The following is an 18,431-nucleotide window of genomic DNA, read 5'->3' as shown; positions in this document are numbered from 1 at the left end:
AAAGTATTGCAAACTCCCTTCTGCTGTCGATCATCTTGGACATCGAGACAGATCTTTTCGACTTGTTCCACCTGCGACACTTCATTGAGCTGCACGCAATACGCATTTCCCCGGGTGAGGTGAAACATCTTCTTTGGACCTGCTGTCATCCCGCTCTGCGCTTGGTGATTCCACACCACAGGATAGACTGCCGTACAGCTGCGAGGATAAAGTTGAGCCCTGGCTTACATGCGTACATGGGCAGTTCTTTTACCCCGACATCTGCCGGTGCAGCGTTCGTTGTGCTCAGCTCGTCTGATAAGGTTTCGGTGACGCAAAGGTTTCGAATTTTACCACCGACCAGCTCTTATGGCGCAGAAGCTATTGCCTTACACCGTTTGTGCCTCTACCTCAACACCAACAAGCCCTCCTGTCCCGTTTTCATTTATTCTGACTGTCTGTCTTTGCTTTTGGCTTTAGGAGATCCTTTCAACCCCTCAGAAACGGTTCATAAAATCCAAGCAAACTATCACTGGCTTCTTCCGTTCCAGTCTCCCTCTTCCACATTCCCAGCCACTCCGGGGTGTGGGGCAACGAGCTCGCCAATCTCGTTGCTACAAGTGCGGTAACTAGGGGTGCAGAAGCGGAGGGGCATACTTCGTAGCGAATTGTAAGAGCACGGCTCTTGAAGGCAGGTCGGCTGGAGTGGCAACGTAGCTGGAGCTCTGACAACACAGACACTGAGTTATTTTGACGGGTACCAAGTGTTCTGGCCATACCACCACGAAGACTCGCCCAAATTTTAACCGGACATGGACGGTTTCCCCATTATTTCCACCGGGTTGATCTGCTGCATAATACGTGCTTCTGTGGACTCAGTGCTCCTTCCATCAGCCACTATCTTCCGGATTGTGTAAAAACAGTTCCCCTTGTGTCCCGATTAAGACGCGTCGTTCGCCTCCCACTGGAGCCTCCTTATTTGCGTCAGGCACTGAACAACGCTGAACCGGTGAAAATTTTAATAGGACTTGTGGAGTTTGTCGGTTATAGCATGCCGGAGATTTCGCGACAGTGAATCTGTCCTTCAAGTAGCCGGTACCTGTTTGCTCTGCACACAGCATCTGCCTTCCCCTACGACCTTTGAGCGAAGCCAAAAGGCAAAGCAGCCTTTTGCAAAGCAGCCGCCGCGGCCGGAAATCGAACGCTTGACCTTGGTCAACGCTTGACCAAGGGGAAAGTGCATGAAAATATCAAAGTTGACAGTGCGTGAAAGACAAAGGTTCCGACTGGTGTTGACTATGCATTATCGACTGCGGATGGCCGAAAAGTTTCAGCGTGAACCGGTAACCTTTATTTGTTTTTTCGGTTCAGTTCCGGTTCGGGTCCAACATGCTAAAGAAATAACGGTTCGGGTTTGGGTTCAGTTCTGGCAAAAATACCGGTTTGGTTCCGGTTTTTGGTTCAGTTCGGTTTCAGTTCGACACCCTGGTAAAAACATAAGCACCTGCACTAAGGTATTGCATCTATTCTAACCAGCCACATCAGCCAGACCACACTGATCTAAGGTTCATTATTGCAAAACAGCATCACCACCGGCATATTGTTCCAATCTCGTGCTTTATTTACAGCAATTTGCAACAACATCCTTGCCTTGCATGGCCAGCCGAAAGCTAAAGGCTCATCGCCATGTAGTAATAATAACGCGTTTAATTAAGGCTAGCATTTAGCTTGCATGCAAGATAGTGGCACAACTTGATCCACTTTTTAGCTGCATGAACGAAGACTCCCCCCCCCAAAAAAAACGCCTTTACTTTCGTTCATTTCGCTCTAACTGCAGTGTTGATTGCAGGCAAACTGTGTCTTGCTTTGCCTGTTTTATGAAACATCCAGCTTCACCTTAAACTGAAAAGAAGAAATTTGTTCCGGTCGATAACATCTGTATAGCCTACTTAATGGTGCACGCCTGTTTGCGCTCTTTGGTTGTTCACTCTTCTCAGTGTTGTATAACTCCGTCGTTGTATAAATAGTCAGAGTTATAACTCCGTCATTGTATAACTAGTCGGAGCAGATTCCAGAGATTACAGTAAACACAGCAGTTAGTTCAGGGCACGAAACAAACATCTATTAAGGAAACTGCAGTACAATTGTCCTCAATGCTGTGGCAACAGTACAAACAGTCCAGGCGTTCGTTGTCTGTCGAGTTCAGTAATCTCACCTCCCAAAATAGTTTTCAAGGAACAAGACGTTGTACGCGATATGCACCTTGACAAAGCCCCCCTTATGACCTCGGGCGCTTAAAGATTAATAAATGAAATGAAATGAAATGAAACAATCAATACAACGCAACAAGCTAGGTTGAATGTAGCAATCCACAGCTCCACATTTCTTTCCAAAAGAATCTACATACGCAGGTCTCGCAAGGGATAGACAAAAAGAAAAAGCACTGCAGCAGTAATACCCACCAACTCTCTCCGCTATTAGAGAGTTTTAGCCCTCCGTATGCTCTGTCGGAGAGTGCTGAAACTCTCTATTGACTACACGAAGAAAAAACGAACGCGCAGGCTTCCTCGTCACATGATAATTGCAGCCCAAAATGGCACGATTCAAGAGACTGGGACGGCCGCACTGCCCCACACATCTTCTGTACCGCGTAGGAGGCCAGTCGGCAGTCAACAAGTGTCCACTTCTGCTTGAAGCGGTGAGCGTGCGGTGGTTGCACAGTCTACTAAGAATACAGGGACCAGTCCCAGGGAGGGGGTGGCGATGTCAGTGCCGTTTCCACAGTCCCATGGCCCATGAACGTTGGCTGGGGACTTGCTCCAGGGGTGCCTGCTGCTTCTCCTCCTGCATTGCAACAAAGAGACAAGTCACACGGACACATACCCACTCAACTCACGCAATCAGAGTATGGACTTGGCGGCTGTTGAGGAAAGATTAGACGAGAGTAGATAGCACACCATCACCATCACTAGCAAAGAGAATAAGAGGTTGAATAAAGGCGCCCTGAGCAGTGCCAAGGCCCGGGTTTACTTCCTCAAAAGCGGCATGATGACACGTGGTTATAATATAAAGGGACACGAAGTGAATTTGTCAAGCTCCCGTTTTTGCTCGCACTGCGTAGACTGGCTCAAACTAAGTTTTCGTCATTTATTCGGTCAATAAGGCGATACTTATTTTATGATGCCTGAAAGAAGAGAAACTACCATGCACAGTCAGCAGCGCCCACCCCAACTGAAGCAGTGATGTCCATGCAAGTTGCTACTTGAGTGGATGTTGTCCAAGATTACAATTCAAATGAGCTTCGGTTTCCGTTCTGTGAAACAACGCGCTTGGCATCCGACGCCATCGTTGGCTGGGCATTCTCAACCTTTCAGTAATCGGCGTACCGCGCTTCTGCCATGTTGTCGGCTGTAAAATGCGTCAGACAAGCCTACCAGAGCAGCTTGGAGTCGTAGCAATCACTAGCCGAGGTGTACGCAGTGGATGAATGCCCTTTCTTGATTGAAAAATTTTGCTTGAAAAATCAATTTTGAAAAATTGATTGCAATTTGTTTTTCTTTCCAAGCCTACATGAGATGAACGCCCTCTGCGTCAGTGCAGATGCTCAAATGCGATGCACTTTTCCCACACCTTTGGTGCTTGCCTGGCTCGTGCCTGTATCATAAGAGGCGTATTGGCACCAGGCCAGAAGAGGTCGGCCGATTCGAGAGTGTGCCCGCAAGCAGTCGGTGCTTACGGCAACAGCACGCCAACGAGAACTCGCCAGCGCGTCAGTGTCAGTGCACACGCGTTCTGCAAACGCGCTCTTAGAGCAATGAACATTAGAGCGCAAAATGGTGAATTCAATATAGAAAACATTGCCCAAAACACAAATAAATCAACTTTAAAAAAATGCGGTGTCGGGGATTCAAATTTGCGATTTGCAAAACAATGGAGGTAGAGCTACAGACGACCCAGATGCCAGCCAGCGCTGCTGGGAATGGAAATATAAAGTACATTGTATAGCCTGTTTGCATTTTTATTTAGTTTTAGCATTCCAAGCAGCTAGATAACTATTTCTCGAATAACGCTCCCTCAAACATCTCGCCTCTAGCGACTGCATTCCTTAAACAGAAAACCGATTCGCAAATGTGTGGTCATGCAGCTGGCCGCCGTGCTAGTTCACCCAGCGCAAAGAAGCGCTTCTTGCGTCCTTGTTTTACGCTGTACGATAAAAGTTTCGGTCGATTTCAATTCCTTAGTACCTATATTACCTTGTATGACTCTTCTCCCACCTTCAATCAGCCTTAGATTTTTCTACTAGCATACCAGTCAGTGAAGCGTAGCATGTGCGCTTGTGTGGAGCGACTTAGACTTCATGGGCTTTACTAAGCTTGGTACAGCCTACAAACTAACAAACTAAGGGCACATTCTTCCAGGCATTGATTGATTGTAGAGTTTAACGCGCCGACGCAACGCAGGCGATGAGGCGCGCCGTAGTGGAGGGCTCCGGATTAATTTTGACCGCCTGGGGATCTTTAACGTGCGCCGAAATCTCGTACACACGGGCGTTTTTGCTTTTCGCCTCCATCAGAAAAGTGGCCGCCGTTCTTCCAGGCACAAACGTGTTGTCACTTGGTTTCAACTGAGCGAACGAACTGTGGCAACCCGACAGCGGCCGGCCGACTAAACGCTGGGCCAACTAATTCTGTCGAAGGGTCGGCAAGCCGTGTGCAGTTGCACAGTCAAGCCAAGCCATCTTGTTTTGACGTCATACGAAACGTCACAGGAAATCGGCAAGGAGGATGCAAAGAGGGGCACAGTGTCTTCGATCTGATTTTTCTACGGAACGAAGTCGCGTAAACGAAGCGAGAGTGGTCGAAACATGGCCCAGTGACTCCAGACTACAATTTGCGCTACTAATCCCGCAATGTTTACAAATCACTTCAGTGTCCCTTTAACCAGTATTCACCAGGTACAAAACACTTGTTTTCCAGCCTGCTACACATAAGGCAGCTATGGCAACGGTATAGAGCTTATATCAGAGCTTCAAACAACTTAGACAAACAGAGTACTTCATCCGCTTTTCACCTCGATGCCCTTGCCTGGATTTTGACTAGGGAAATCATGCGATAAACCCCTTTTCATATTCTTCTCGGCAGTCCTGTTGAAGGGACACTAAAGGCCACTGAGAAACCAGTGAAGTTTGTTGGCTGAGGTATGCTGTCCCCAATTTGACCCCCATGGGGTTTGCTTCTGCAAGAAACTTCAGGTGGCAAACAGAGTGGAATCTCAACGATCCCATCCTGGGTGATACGAATTTCTAAGAAGTTCTGGCGAAATTGCATTGTTCGGAATGGGCGAAAGTTCGGCTGTTACGAATGGACCTGCACAGCCCGGCAGATGATACGAACGAGCCGGCGAGGTGCCAGACTCCCGAGCGTGCAAGCGACAGCGAAATACGGGCTCTCAATGCATTTGAGGTGTTTGACGTTTTTAAATATTAGAAATTTACCAGTCGTGGTGGCTCAGCGGCTAAGGCGTTGTGCTTCTGAGCACGAGGATGCGGATTCAGGGGTGAGACAGCCCAAAGAGATTTGGGAGCAGTTTTCGGAGCAGCAAAATTTCCATTTTGGAGCAGAAGAATCTTGATTTGGAGCATTTAGGGACATTTATTACATCGCCTTGTGAGCTTAAAAAATCATAATTTTAGCAATTTGAAGAATCAAGTACACATTCCAATCAGTTTTGAATACACAGAACACTGAAACAGCCTTACGTGAAAGAATTTTTTAAGAGTATCACAAAGTTCTAACTCACTACCTTCTTCCTAACTAGTGATATTGTGTTGCGGCTGTATGCAACACTGACAATAAAACTGCCGTTAACATTATCAAATTTAAGGGATCTGCAATAGTGGCGTGTTTTTTTACCGCTTCAATGCTAAAATTATTATTTTTGTAATCCCAGGCTGCGTTGTACGAACGAGTCTAGTCACGGCAGCAGTTGAGCAACTTCGAGCTAACGGTCGCATAGCCCAACCAGCCTACCCGTTGCAGTCCGTGGGGCGCACGTTCACCCCATGGTCTTTTGAGTAGCGTTACTGTTTAGCCACCTAGATTTTGGCATTAAATTTCACTTCGCATACATCAAGTGTTATTAGTCGCGTGCTATGGCAACTATGCAGTCCTGCAGCCATTGGGCGCTGCCTGAACAGGTCGCGGCGCCGCAGCACAGCCCGCAACTTTCGTGTCGACCGTTCCACCCCCGAGGCTCGCAATCACGCTTCCAAGCACAGCAACACTTCAGCATTTTATAACACCACAGTGAGCCAGAAAGTTCACTTCACGAACCCGATTATAGATGCACGCACCGCGTTTCGCACTCCAGGACAAGCCACGCGGAAGTCTTAGGCCCCACATTTCAATGAACTTTTTTTCGAGCCGCGCAACTCCTTCAATCTCAAACCATAACCCCGGGTTAACGTCACTGTTCAGAGCCACAACTGATAGAATTAATAGACTGGAACCCAGCTGATTGCGTAAAATAAACCAGGGAAAATATCGGCGATGCGCACTGAGCGCGTGAAGTAGGCAGTAGCAGCCGGATCAGGCGGTGGCCATGTTTGTAGCCACAGCGATTCCCAATCAGGAAGGCCATTTCAGCGAACCCGGACGGAAAGCCAATCGTGTTTTAGAAGCTATCGTTTGCTTCATTTCAGTCATTCTATTTCTGCCATTTCTGTGTTTGCAATTGACTGACAATAAAAGTGGTGACCAGGATGCGCGAGGCTTTCGTCCCCGCCGGAACTGACGTGAGCATCAAAATCCGTGCCTTTCAGGCTCTTCTGGAGCAGTTTGGCACAATTTTCGCAATTTTCATGCTTTTGGAGCAGCTTGGCGCAGGAAAATGGAATTGTATCAAAAAGGCGCAATATGCGCAGCTGTCTCACCCCTGCGGATTTGATTCCCGGCCGTGGCGACCACTTTTCTGATGGAGGCGAAAAGCAAAAACGCCCATGTGTACGATTTCGGCGCACGTTAAAGATCCTCAGGTGGTCAAAATTATTCCGGAGCCCTCCACTCCAGCACGCCTCACTGCCTGCATTGCATCGGCACATTAAACCCCACAATCAATCAATCAAATATCAGAAATTTACAAGTAGAAGAGCAATCAAAGTTGGCTCTGCCACACACGACTTCAGGACTTTCAAGCTTCACCAGACGGCATGCTCAGGGGTGAGACAGCTGAATCAGATATGGGAGCAGTTTTTGGAGCAGCGAAATCTCGATTTTGGAGCAGAAGAACCTTGATTTGGAGCAGACGAACGACATTTAATAAATAATCACCTTAGGAGTCTAAAAAAAATCACGTTTTTGGCAATGCAGGAGGAAAAGTGCACTTTTTTAATCGTTTTTGAACGTACATAACACTGAAGCAGCCTTTCAATAAAGTTTTTTTCTACCAGAGTATCACAAGATACGAACTGCACTACCTTTTTACAAACCATTTTTAAATTTTTAGGCTGTATGCATAGATAGCATGGAGGGCCGTTGAAAATATCTCATTGAAAAACGAAGCAATCCTAAGGCATTTTTATTATCATGTGAATGCCGAAATTGTTATTTTTGTAATCCCATCCTCGGCTTTACGCACAAGTGTAGAGCCACGGCAAAAGTTGCGCAAAGCAAGGTGACAGTCGTCGCACCCCACCAGCCCTCCCATTTTAATCCCCAAGGTGCACGTTCACTACGATCGTAATTTGAGTAACGTTCGTATGTTTAGCCGTCTCCCTCTTGGCATTAAATTTCACTTCAGATAAATTAACCATTATTACTAGCGTTAAATAATAGCCCGTCCCGCTATCGGACACTGCTTGAACATTTTGCGGCGATGTAGCCTGCGCCGCTACTTCTGCAGCGTCGATCGTCCCATTCCCCCAGCTCACAAGCTCACTGTCAAAGGCAGCAATAACTCAGCGTTTTATAACACCGTAATGGATCCCAAATTTCACTTCAAGCACGCATCGGCTTCACATTCAAAGCCGAAACACGGCGAATTCGCGGGCGCCATGTTGTTTTAATGAACTCCCGTCCTTGGAGTCCCGCAACAGATCAAAGGTCTAAATGTAAACCCAGCCACCCCCATCACAAAAACCACGGTAGAAATCGGCGGAAAGCACTCTGCCTCATCCACAAGCAACTGCTTCGCCCGGTGGCCACGTTTTCATATCTTTACCACACCAAGATGGCAGCGCCCAGTAATGTCGTTCCAGAAATACGGCGCTCCGAAAATTGCCGTTTTTTCATCAACTTGCACATGTAGTTTGACGCCTCAGTACACATGAGTATTTTTTCTACAGGACTTTGCAATGGTTTTCGATGGGAAAACTTTAAAAACGCACAGAATATAACATGTGCGACCTGACATTGTGACTTTCGAAAAAACTATCTCGGGGACACTTTTATGCAGTTTTTTTTATTGAATGATCAATCACTTAAACCTTTGAAAACAGCATCACATTGGGTATGCTGGAAAATTATGCGGTCAGTAAGCATTTTTCCCCAATGAAACTGACGGGAGCGTTAAAATCATTGGCACTCAGAGTGTTTTGGAGCAGTTTGGCGCAGTTTTTACAATTTTCAAGCTTTTGGAGCAGCCTGGCGCAGGAAAACAAATTTGTATCAAATCTGCGCAATATGCGCAGCTGTCTCACCCCTGCATGCTTTCCTGCACGGGCTTTTTCACTACATGGCAAAGCTGGGGGTGGTGGAGAAAAAGAAAAAGACGTACAAGCTACACAAATAATGTGAGAAAAAGCTTAGGTTCAGGCTTAACTCACCCGCTTAACGAAAGACAGCACCTCTTTCATCTGGGAAAATGCCCAAGAAACAGCCTTCTGCGAGCTGCAACGATGCCTGCAAAGCCCTCCTGTGCTCACGCATTTCGACGAAAACGCCGAAACGGAAATGCACACGGACGCCAGTGATATAAGCTTGGGTGCTGTCCTCGTACAAAAGCAAAGCGGGTGCGAGAAAGTAATCGCCTATGCCCGCCATGGTCTGTCCAAGGAAGAAAGAAACTACTCAGCCTCTGAGAAAGAGTGCCTCGCGATTATATGGGCCGTTTCAAAATTTCGCCCATACGTGTATGGTAGACCATTCAAGGTTGTGACCGACCACCATGCGCTGTGTTGGCTCGCCAATTTGAAGGACCCCTCTGGCCGTCTTGGTAGGTGGAGCTTGCGCCTGCTAGAATTCGACGTTACAGTAGTCTATAAATCTGGGAGGAAACACTCCGACGCCGACTGCCTGTCCCGTGCCCCCGTCGACCCAACACCACAAGACTTTGACGAAGACAGCGCGTTCTTCGGAGTAGTGACTGAGAGCGACCTGGCCGCCCAGCAGCGTGCCGACCCCGACTTACGCTTCATAATCGAGTACCTCGAGGGATGCAACGTTGCCGTTCCTAGGACCTTCAAACGCAGCTTACCAGCATTCAGCCTGAGAAACTCCGTCCTTGTGAAGAAGAATTTCAGCCCCGGAACAAGAGCGAATTACCTTCTCGTCATCCCCGCGGACCTTCGTGACGAAATTTTGGAAGCGTGCCACGACGACCCGTCTTCCGGACATCTCGGCACAGCTCGCACAATTGGGAAAATCAAGATGAAGTACTACTGGCCACGCCTTGCATCCGACGTCACCCACTACGTCCGGAGCCGCCGTGACGGCCAGCAACGAAACGCCACCGACAGACGCGCCGGACTTTGCAGCCGATCGGCGTCCCCTCTAGGCCCTTCCAACAGATTGGAATGGACCTTCTGGGCCCGTTCCCTACATCCCGATCCGAGAACAAGTGGATTGTTGTAGCGACAGACTACATGACACGCTTTGTAGAGACCGCCGCTCTTCCGAGGGGGACTGCACACGAAGTTGCAAAGTTCTTCACAAGCCAAGTTGTGCTGCGACATGGAGCCCCGGAAGTCCTAATCACGCACCGCGGAACGGCTTTTACTGCGGAGCTGATGCAAGGGATATTACGCTACAGCAACACGGATCACCGAAGAACGACGGCGTACCACCCCCAAACGAACGGACCAACGGAACGCCTAAACAAGACAATCGCGGATATGCTGTCAATGTACAGTCTTTGTCAAAATTTTGTGGGCCACGGCTACCGTGGCCGGTGCAGGCACGCGGCCACGCAGCGGCGCTCCGGCTGCCGCTATCGGCTGGTAGCGCGGCTAAAGAGAGCGAGGGGAACTCTCGCTCTTCCCTTTGTTGTGTGGCTAGCGCGACAAGAGCAGAGCGTGGGACTTCGTTTCAGCGCAGGCACTTCGCGCCGGACACACGAAGGCAAGAGCGAGAGTCCTCGCTCTCTTTAGCCGCACTACCAGCCGATAGCGGCAGCCGGAGCGCCGCTGCGTGGCCGCGTGCCTGCTCCGGCCACGGTCGCCGTGGCCCACAAAATTTTGACAAAGACTGTACGTCGACGTTGAACATAAGATTTGGGACGAAATGCTACCATATGTCACCTTTGCGTACAACACGGCTATCCAGGAAACTACGCAGATGACGCCGTTCGAGCTTGTCTACGGAAAACGGCCGACTACGATGCTCGACGCCATGCTTCCGCACGTAGAAGACGACGACCTCAACGCCGACGTCCAAGGATACCTTCAGCATGCGGAGGAGGCCCACCAGCTGACTCGAGTTCGTACAACAGACCAGCAGCTGGTGGATGCCGGGCGCTACAACCTCCGACGCCGAGACGCCGAGTACCACCCTGGGGATCGTGTGTGGGTTTGGACTCCCATCCGTCGACGCGGACTAAGTGAGAAGCTTCTGCGGCGGTATTTTGGACCCTACCAGATTCTACGACGTGTCGGCCAACTTACCTACGAGGTGATCCCTGATGGTGCCCGAAGTTGTCCACGTGGTTCGCTTGAAATCTTACTATGCAAGATGACGGACTTTTTTTGTTGTTGTTCGTTCGGACCGTCTTTTATTTTAGCATCGGGTCGATGCACTCTTAGAGGGGGGTAATGCCGCGAACCATGTGTGGGTTTGTTTATTTATTGTTTGTTTTTACTGCCGGGCCACGCCCGGCTATGTTATCTGCGTTCCAAACGAAGCGCGTCTTACATTCTGTACTTTTATGCCGCACGGGCTATCACATTCAGATAAGCAGACTGTTTCGCCCTAACGTCACTAGCACGGAATAATCGTCTGTGATCTACAATGTTCTGGATGTGAATCGACGGTTCCAGAAACACTCGCTCCGAAAGATAAAAAGGCTGCAGAGCAGACGCCTCGGCTTTCGATTCTGCGACGCTCGCCGACGCAAGTCACTTTGTTGACCGCTGCTTCGCCGCCTCTGTATTCTTTTGAGTTGTTAGGGGAGCACAAGTTCGCTCCAATAAACTTGTTTCTCCTTCAAGGCAACTGCGTCGTCCTTGGCTTCGCGACAATATATTTTGTATGTATCTTCAGTACAGCACCCCCCGTGTTCAACAAGTCAATGTCCTTAGTACCCACGTTCATTAAAACACGTGCCCATTTGCAAATTTCAAACCATAAAAGTTTTCAAATAGTGCTATTCAACTTGAAGCTAAGTCGAACATTGTATTAGTGACTTCATTATACAAGAGAGTTGAATATTCGCATACTCTTACAATGAACTATGTTCTCTTCCAAACACAATGCTTTCTTAGGAGTGGCTTTTGACTCTAATGTAGCGCTGTTACCTGGTGATTAAAACCCTCACCTGCAGTTTCCTCTGGTTCTCCTTGAAGGCCTCCAGGGGGTTGTCAAACTGGCTGTAGTAGTCCAACACTGTCCGAACATCCTCCACCTCACTTGTGGCAATGGCTGCGTTCAGAGACAGAACAATGACAGGGTCAGACGCTAACCTAGGAGGCAAAGTTAAAGGTGCCATGAAGACAAAATGCAAGTTTGGTTCATTCAAAAGATTGCCTCGTTAGAATCATGCTGACACCACTTGTAACGAAACTTCGCTCAAATAAGCTGTATAATTAGGAAAAAAGGGAATGGCCATGCCACCCACTAGCTCATTTCCGGCAACAGAACCTGTGATGTCATACCAGCCAGCTCTGTGATTGGCTGAGGCGGGTAAAGGCAAACGCAAATTAGGCAGAGCTTCTAAGCTTGTCAAATGAGCTATTTGTGTTTAAATTTAGGGCACATTCTTTTTAAATTTTAAAGCAGTAAGAATGGTGGGACCGACAGTGGAAGTTACGAAAGCATACGTAAACAAAGAAGTACCGATGCGTACTGCTGTTGGTACTTGTGCACTATGCTTGGTTTAGCTGCACAGGACTGCGGAGCTTTGGGGTAGCTTTAGACGACACTGGCCGATTGACACAAGCGACGGACGGTGTCTTATGTGACCACATTTGTCAAGCGAGCACCATGTTTCACGAAACGATTATTTCCTCCATGAACAAAAACAAGCCAGGTTTAAATACGGTCACAAACAAACCAAAAGCAGAAAACGGCTTGCTGCAGTGTGGTGGCACCATCTAGGTTGACTAACAGTAAACAAGACTCCGCTCCCCACCAAGTTTAGCTTAAAGACCTGCTCTTATGATGTCTTTGCAAACATCGTTCAAACACACGCTTTGGTGTGAGAATCAAGATTAATACTTTCGAGTAAATAAAGCATTGTTTGCTTCCGCACAAGTGCTGGGGCACTATAGAACACGAAATTTTCAAATAAAACAAACTTGTCTTTTGTCTTCACGGCCCTTTAAAGTGCAATCCCCTACACATTTGATAAAAAGGCCTCAAAGCAACTTGAAGTAATAAAAAAAAAGGGGACACTGCTGCTAGTGGCATCTGCTAACCACGGTAAAACAGCTTGTTTCTCTTGCTAAGCACAGCTAAATAACTGGCTACAGTAAACAAAATACCTAAGAAGCACTAGATCAGCTACCAACAATTTTGTCCCACATCACTGCATTTGCACTATTTTAATGAACATTATCGCGCACTTACAAGCACGCAGTTAACCGCTGCCAATCTCTACCTTGTTCCCAGGGCCAACAAAGCTTGCACACTCAAATGGGAAGCTCAAGGGCAATGGGCATTCACCCCACCACACCAGCCACAAATCCACTGATACTAGGCTGTCATCTGGGTGTAGACGGGAATTGTTTCCCTACAAGAGAGGGTCCACAAACGGAGTCATAGAAGCCCTAAACCGCTGCTTAAAGATAACCAAAAGCACCTCCTGTACCACCAATCCAATTAGCAGACTGCAGCAACAGACATCGACACAACTCTGTCCACCAGTTTTATAGTACCAGGCTTTCAGGCGGCTACGGCCCTTCAGCACACTCTGCTCAAAGCCGCCTTTGTGTTGATTTTCTACAGGGGCAAGTTTCTTGTGAGAGCGTTGACAGTGAAGCATGCTGCGAATGACTAACATTTATTCAATAACACCTCAAGGGGAATCTGGCCCTAGTGTTAATAAAAACTCCGAAATGGCCCCTATTCTGCCAGAACGATGGGTATTGGTGGATGCGGACTGCTTAGGCTCAAAACATTGCTATGGCAGCAGAAGTAGTGGGTCTTTTTTTTTCTAGGTAAACATGCAATAAACAATCACTGCTTACAAACTACACTGCACAAGAAAGATAGTCGCTGGAAAAAGGTGTTGTATGAAACAACACAGCACGTTCAAACAAAAAGTTGACATTCGGGGTACAGTTAAACCTGGATGTAACGAAGGTGACAAAAGTTCGCAATTTTTCGTTACATCCAGGTTTTCGTTACATGCAGGTTTCGAATTAAGGCTCGCGGGAATGAAACAGAAACAAAGCCGAAATGCGAGAAATCAGAGAAGGTAAACTCACTCTTCATAGATTTATTTAACCGCAAAAAAAACTGCGTGAGTTGTTCCTCCTATTTTGGCACGAGCTCAGGCACTACTACACGGCGCTCCAAAAAAGCAAGGTCACTTAACTCCGTATTAACAAACGTAACTTAAGTATCACTCAAGTCACAAGAACCAAACTTTTGCTGAAAGGGTGCCTCTTTGCGAACTTGATGCTGTTTACCGCCCTAAAGATTGTTGAGAGGGTGTGAGCTGGGATACTGTACCAGGCGGCAACATTCTGATTTCTCGCCAGCGGAGACGCCATTTAAAATCGGGCCCTTTTCTTGAAAAGACACAACTTTTCGGTTTCTAGCAGCAGTACTCATCACCGACGAACCGATACCACAGATAGAAGTTGAGACGAGCGAATACACGCCGACAGGATTGCCCAGCACCTCACAACTTAAGTCTGGAAGCGAAACCGCACTCACACGTGGAAACGCACAGTAGTTAGCGGTGCGGGTAAAAAAACAATAGCGTGAAGGGTAGTTACTCTTTCTAGCTGGTGTGGTGTCACGCTACACAAGCAAAACCAGAAGTGACTGCTACGTTAGCCACCAGATGGTGCTAGCCCCACCGTTCCTCATCATCATCATCAGAATCATCATGACGAATTTCGTGTTAAGGCGATTCCAGACGTTTTCATTGCTGCTGGCTCCTTGAGGTGGTGCTAGTATTCGCTAAATTAGCTCATTTCTCCAGCCGATTGTTGAGTAAAAGTGCAGAAAACAAGGACTGATCAGCTCGCCGACTTCGTTATATCAAGGTTAACCACCGCGACGTTTCGTTACGTAGAGATCGCAAACACATGGGCTTCAATGGGGGTGGCAATGGGGAATTAAAAAACTTCGTTAAATCCAGGAATTCGCTACACAGAGGTTCGTTACATCCAGGTTTAACTGTACATCCACCATTGACGCCAAAAGGCAGGGGGACCGGAACTTATGGCTGTATTTTGAGTCTTTCCTCCAGTAGCGTTGTTCCTTCAACTCGGCTGAGTCGAGGATACCACAATGCTTTTGCAAGCAAAAATCACTTTCAAAGACCTGCTCAACTGCACGCTCGAGTGGAGGAATTCAGAATACCACGATTAATATATTTGGGCATCAGGGCCCTAACACAAAAGTTTAACCCTTTCAGACGCCGCTCGCTATTTTCCCCTACAAAACTTTTTTGTTGTCTCTATGCTCTGCATCTCACCAAATTAGATAAATTGGGAGGCTAGTGACCCCAACACAATCTTTGTTTATTGTTTTTTTTTTTACAGTCATGTACAGAATTGTGTACATAGCGTCACAGAGGTCACGAGTGTCGTGTAGCGCTGAATATTTCCACATACGTTTATATTTGTGTGATATTCATTGTTTCTATATTTTTTTAGGACCACAAGTCTTGTGAGAAAATGTGGAGAGAGTTTAAAAAGCTCAACCGCTGAAGCCATCGCGTGCGCTGCCATTTTGTTTGTTTACACCCCTCGTAATCTTACCAGCCACCAGAGGGCCCTGAAATCTGCATTTTTAGACGAAGGATACAAAATTATGCTAAACTAGCGAAAGTTTTCAGCTGTGGTATTTCTTTTTGTAAAAAAAACAGAGGATCGAAAGGCACACAGTTGTGTACATAGTGTCTGAAAGGGTTAATGGAAGCAGAATATATCAATGACACCAAACAATATGTGTGGCACCTTAGGAATACCTAACTGCTATCGTCTGCTGTATACGCACCGTCCTTTCTGTCCCAATCATTTTCCATGCTTGTTCTGTCAGCAATGAATTGACAACAACCTGGCAGGCTCACAAGTTAACGACCAGTTCCTTACCAAAACAACGCAATCGTGCGTCTGTGACATTTATTTCAATGGAAGGTGCATTTCCAAACGCTTTTTGCCAACACACCAAATATGACCCACGCTCCCAAACGCAAGCTAGCAAGACCACGATTAAAATGAAACTGGCTGTAGAATTCAATCCATAGCACTTTTCGCAAGCCACCGAGTGTCAATCTGAATCCATCACTACTTATCACCCCCATCCAAGTGGATGATCACAGTGTGAGATGTCTATTGCTGTATGACACTCAATGACTGACTGCACCGTAAATGTGTATGGATGCATTCCCCCTGTTAAGTTTGAACATTTCACTCGATTAATGAAGACTGCCAGCAGCTTAATTACCGTTGCATTTAGCATGTTTCGCTTTCCATCGTTTTTCTAGGAAGCCCAGGGTGTTGCATGCGGGCAGAGATATGCCGGCTAAGGTAGCTGTTAGAGGGCATCCTCAATTATGAGTCCCGGATCGTCCGCGGACTGCCTGAGACGCGATCCGGCGGCCAATTTTCCTGTGTATTCCTACGGGACTTCCGGTCCAAACGCAGCCCTGAGACTGCCCTCAGATGGTCCAGGACTGGTAAATCGAGAAGGCCGAGATATTTGCGAACTGGAAAATGCTGTTCTTTTTCGGAGCGTGAGCAGCACCATTTTTGCGAATCAATTGTACATTTTTCGAGTAGACTGTTGTCTGCCAGGCGCCGCTAGTCATCGAGCCACTCATCATCTTCAATCACGAGCCATTCATCTACTCCCCCAGGGTCACGTACTCAACCAATTGCTGTGGTAACTACATGGCGCCCACAGCACAACAAGCAACAACAAAAGAGGCGTGTGCTCACTGCGCAGGAACTGGGCCAAGTCGATGAGCGTGCGGTCGTCGTCGCTGCCGTCCCACTTGGGCAGCCTGAGCGCATTGCGCGGCTGCAGCGACGACGCGTCGGCGCTCCAGTCGACCAGGATGACCCGGGAGAGGTCACGGTTGAGGCACGACAGGTCCTGCAGACGTCCCGAAATGGCACCAAAATGGCACATGGTCACATTTTTACTCATCTACACTAGTTCAGCAAATATTCAGACAGAAGGCGACATGTTTACGTCGACGGCTACAGCACAGCAGGGTTTCCCTAGCTGCAATTGTTTGCGAAATGCTCGACACCTGTCTTATGTGCTCAAAACGGCTCATCTTCACAGCAGGTCAAACGAGAGTGTTTGCCCACACAGGCATCCTCCAATTATTATTATCATCATTATAAATAATACCAAGGAACCCGATGATATATCCCCGGTCTTATGACAACCACCTGCTTCTTACGACGAATCACCACGGTCCTGGCTAACTACCCATAGAAACAATGCATAAAAACCCTGATGATACGACATTCGGATGAATGCAGTCCACTTTATACGACATTTTGGAGGTGATAAACAAGCATTTCCAAGCTTTTACATTGCTTCGCCACATCACCCCTAACTTTCTTTATTCTTAGCCCTGTTTGACGCTGCTTGATGTGCAAAGGTCCGCACGTGGGCCAGACCACTGACTGAACAGACGCAAGCAGGCGGGTACTAGCAGGCGGGCGTTTACCTTCCTCGAACCCACGCACCAACCGCGAGAAGTTGAAGCCAGAGCACGAATTTGAAGCTCCCACCGAGCTGACAAACGTGAAAACACATGACACAAGCCCACTGGCAACGACCAAATGGCCACTTTTTTCGCCCGCTTAAGCCAAGTTTCTTCTTTTATGACCCTCTCTCCCCCTCTCTCTGCTGTCTGCTTATCAGTGTCTTTCAAAGCCGCGTTGACGCTCCGTTCCTTTCTTTCCCGCGTTTTTTAAATCGCCGCCTCGTGCTATCATTTGTTCCACTTGGCCTTGGAAGTTTCACACTCTCGCCTCTTCCCTCTCAATTTGCACAGCTCTGTCAGCCTTCCCAGCTTTTCTCGCACACGCAAGGCTAAAAGGCTAGAGCTCACGCCATAGACGGGAGGGGGGCACAAAACAGTCGTTATTTTTTTAGAAACTTGAAATTTTAGCTAAAGGCTTGCAAATTACGCGAGGACACACTAAATATAGTAGTTTAATTAGGTTCTTAGCCTACTTGTCATGTGAGACCATCTACTAGGCTGGCAATTACCTGACCCCAATTACATGACACCCCGGTCATACGCTTTCGCACGGTCCCTTGAAAAACCTACTATCGAGGTTCCACTGTAATAACTTTTCCACAATGCCTCACGCCAAAGTAGGGGAGCAGCATGGAGGGTATTATATATTATTGCGCTATTTCTAATCAACGTAGGGGACTCGGTGTAGGGATGAAAATATGGGGAAAGGATGGATTCGGGCATCACAAGAGGGAGTCTATGATGATAACTATATGCCCGCATAAACGCTGTCAAATTTTGCAACCTGAAAGGACCAGTGAAATCTGTTCAATTTATCAGAGCACATGCTTGACCAGAAACGGAACTTCTTGAGGGGTTCTTTTATGAGAGCAAATAACTCTTTGGCGGCCCTATTACCGCAGCCGTCTTGTTAAAACTTCTCTGTGCAAGTTGGATGAGTTTGCCGAGTTTTATTTTGCTAAAACAGCGGGTTTCTCGTCCCCCGTCCAGGAACGCACTGTTACAGTGCCCAGGTAACCACCCTCATTCACTTTATTTCTTGTGCAGTGGGCCCTCAGCGCCTGTCCTCGGAACCCCTCTTGTCCCCTGTCTTATGATGCGCTGGTTCTATGAAATGAATA

At 47.6% G+C, this 18,431-nt stretch overlaps 1 protein-coding gene across 2 annotated transcripts in view; it reads right to left on the bottom strand.

Moving 5' to 3' along the window:
• Positions 1-1,354: 1,354 nt before the first annotated feature.
• Positions 1,355-18,431, bottom strand: part of LOC144149482 (mitochondrial import inner membrane translocase subunit TIM50-C-like) — a 38,626-nt gene continuing 21,549 nt past the window's right edge. Inside the window, exons 7-9 of one of the 2 annotated variants that reach the window (XM_077681065.1) lie at positions 16,526-16,682; positions 11,725-11,828; positions 1,355-2,823 (exon numbers count right to left, since the gene is read on the bottom strand). In XM_077681065.1, coding sequence (XP_077537191.1) covers positions 2,746-2,823; positions 11,725-11,828; positions 16,526-16,682 — 339 coding nt within the window. In that variant the 3' untranslated portion in view covers positions 1,355-2,745. The remainder of the gene's footprint in view (positions 2,824-11,724; positions 11,829-16,525; positions 16,683-18,431) is intronic. The other variant, XM_077681066.1, reaches the window with a different exon arrangement.

Source organism: Haemaphysalis longicornis, unplaced genomic scaffold (genome assembly GCF_048455015.1).
Source record: "Haemaphysalis longicornis isolate Haplotype H1 unplaced genomic scaffold, Haemaphysalis longicornis Haplotype H1 scaffold_8, whole genome shotgun sequence".
NCBI classification, from domain to species: domain Eukaryota; kingdom Metazoa; phylum Arthropoda; class Arachnida; order Ixodida; family Ixodidae; genus Haemaphysalis; species Haemaphysalis longicornis.
Note: the sequence above shows the minus strand (reverse complement) of the source record. Positions and strands in the feature narration are given on the sequence as shown.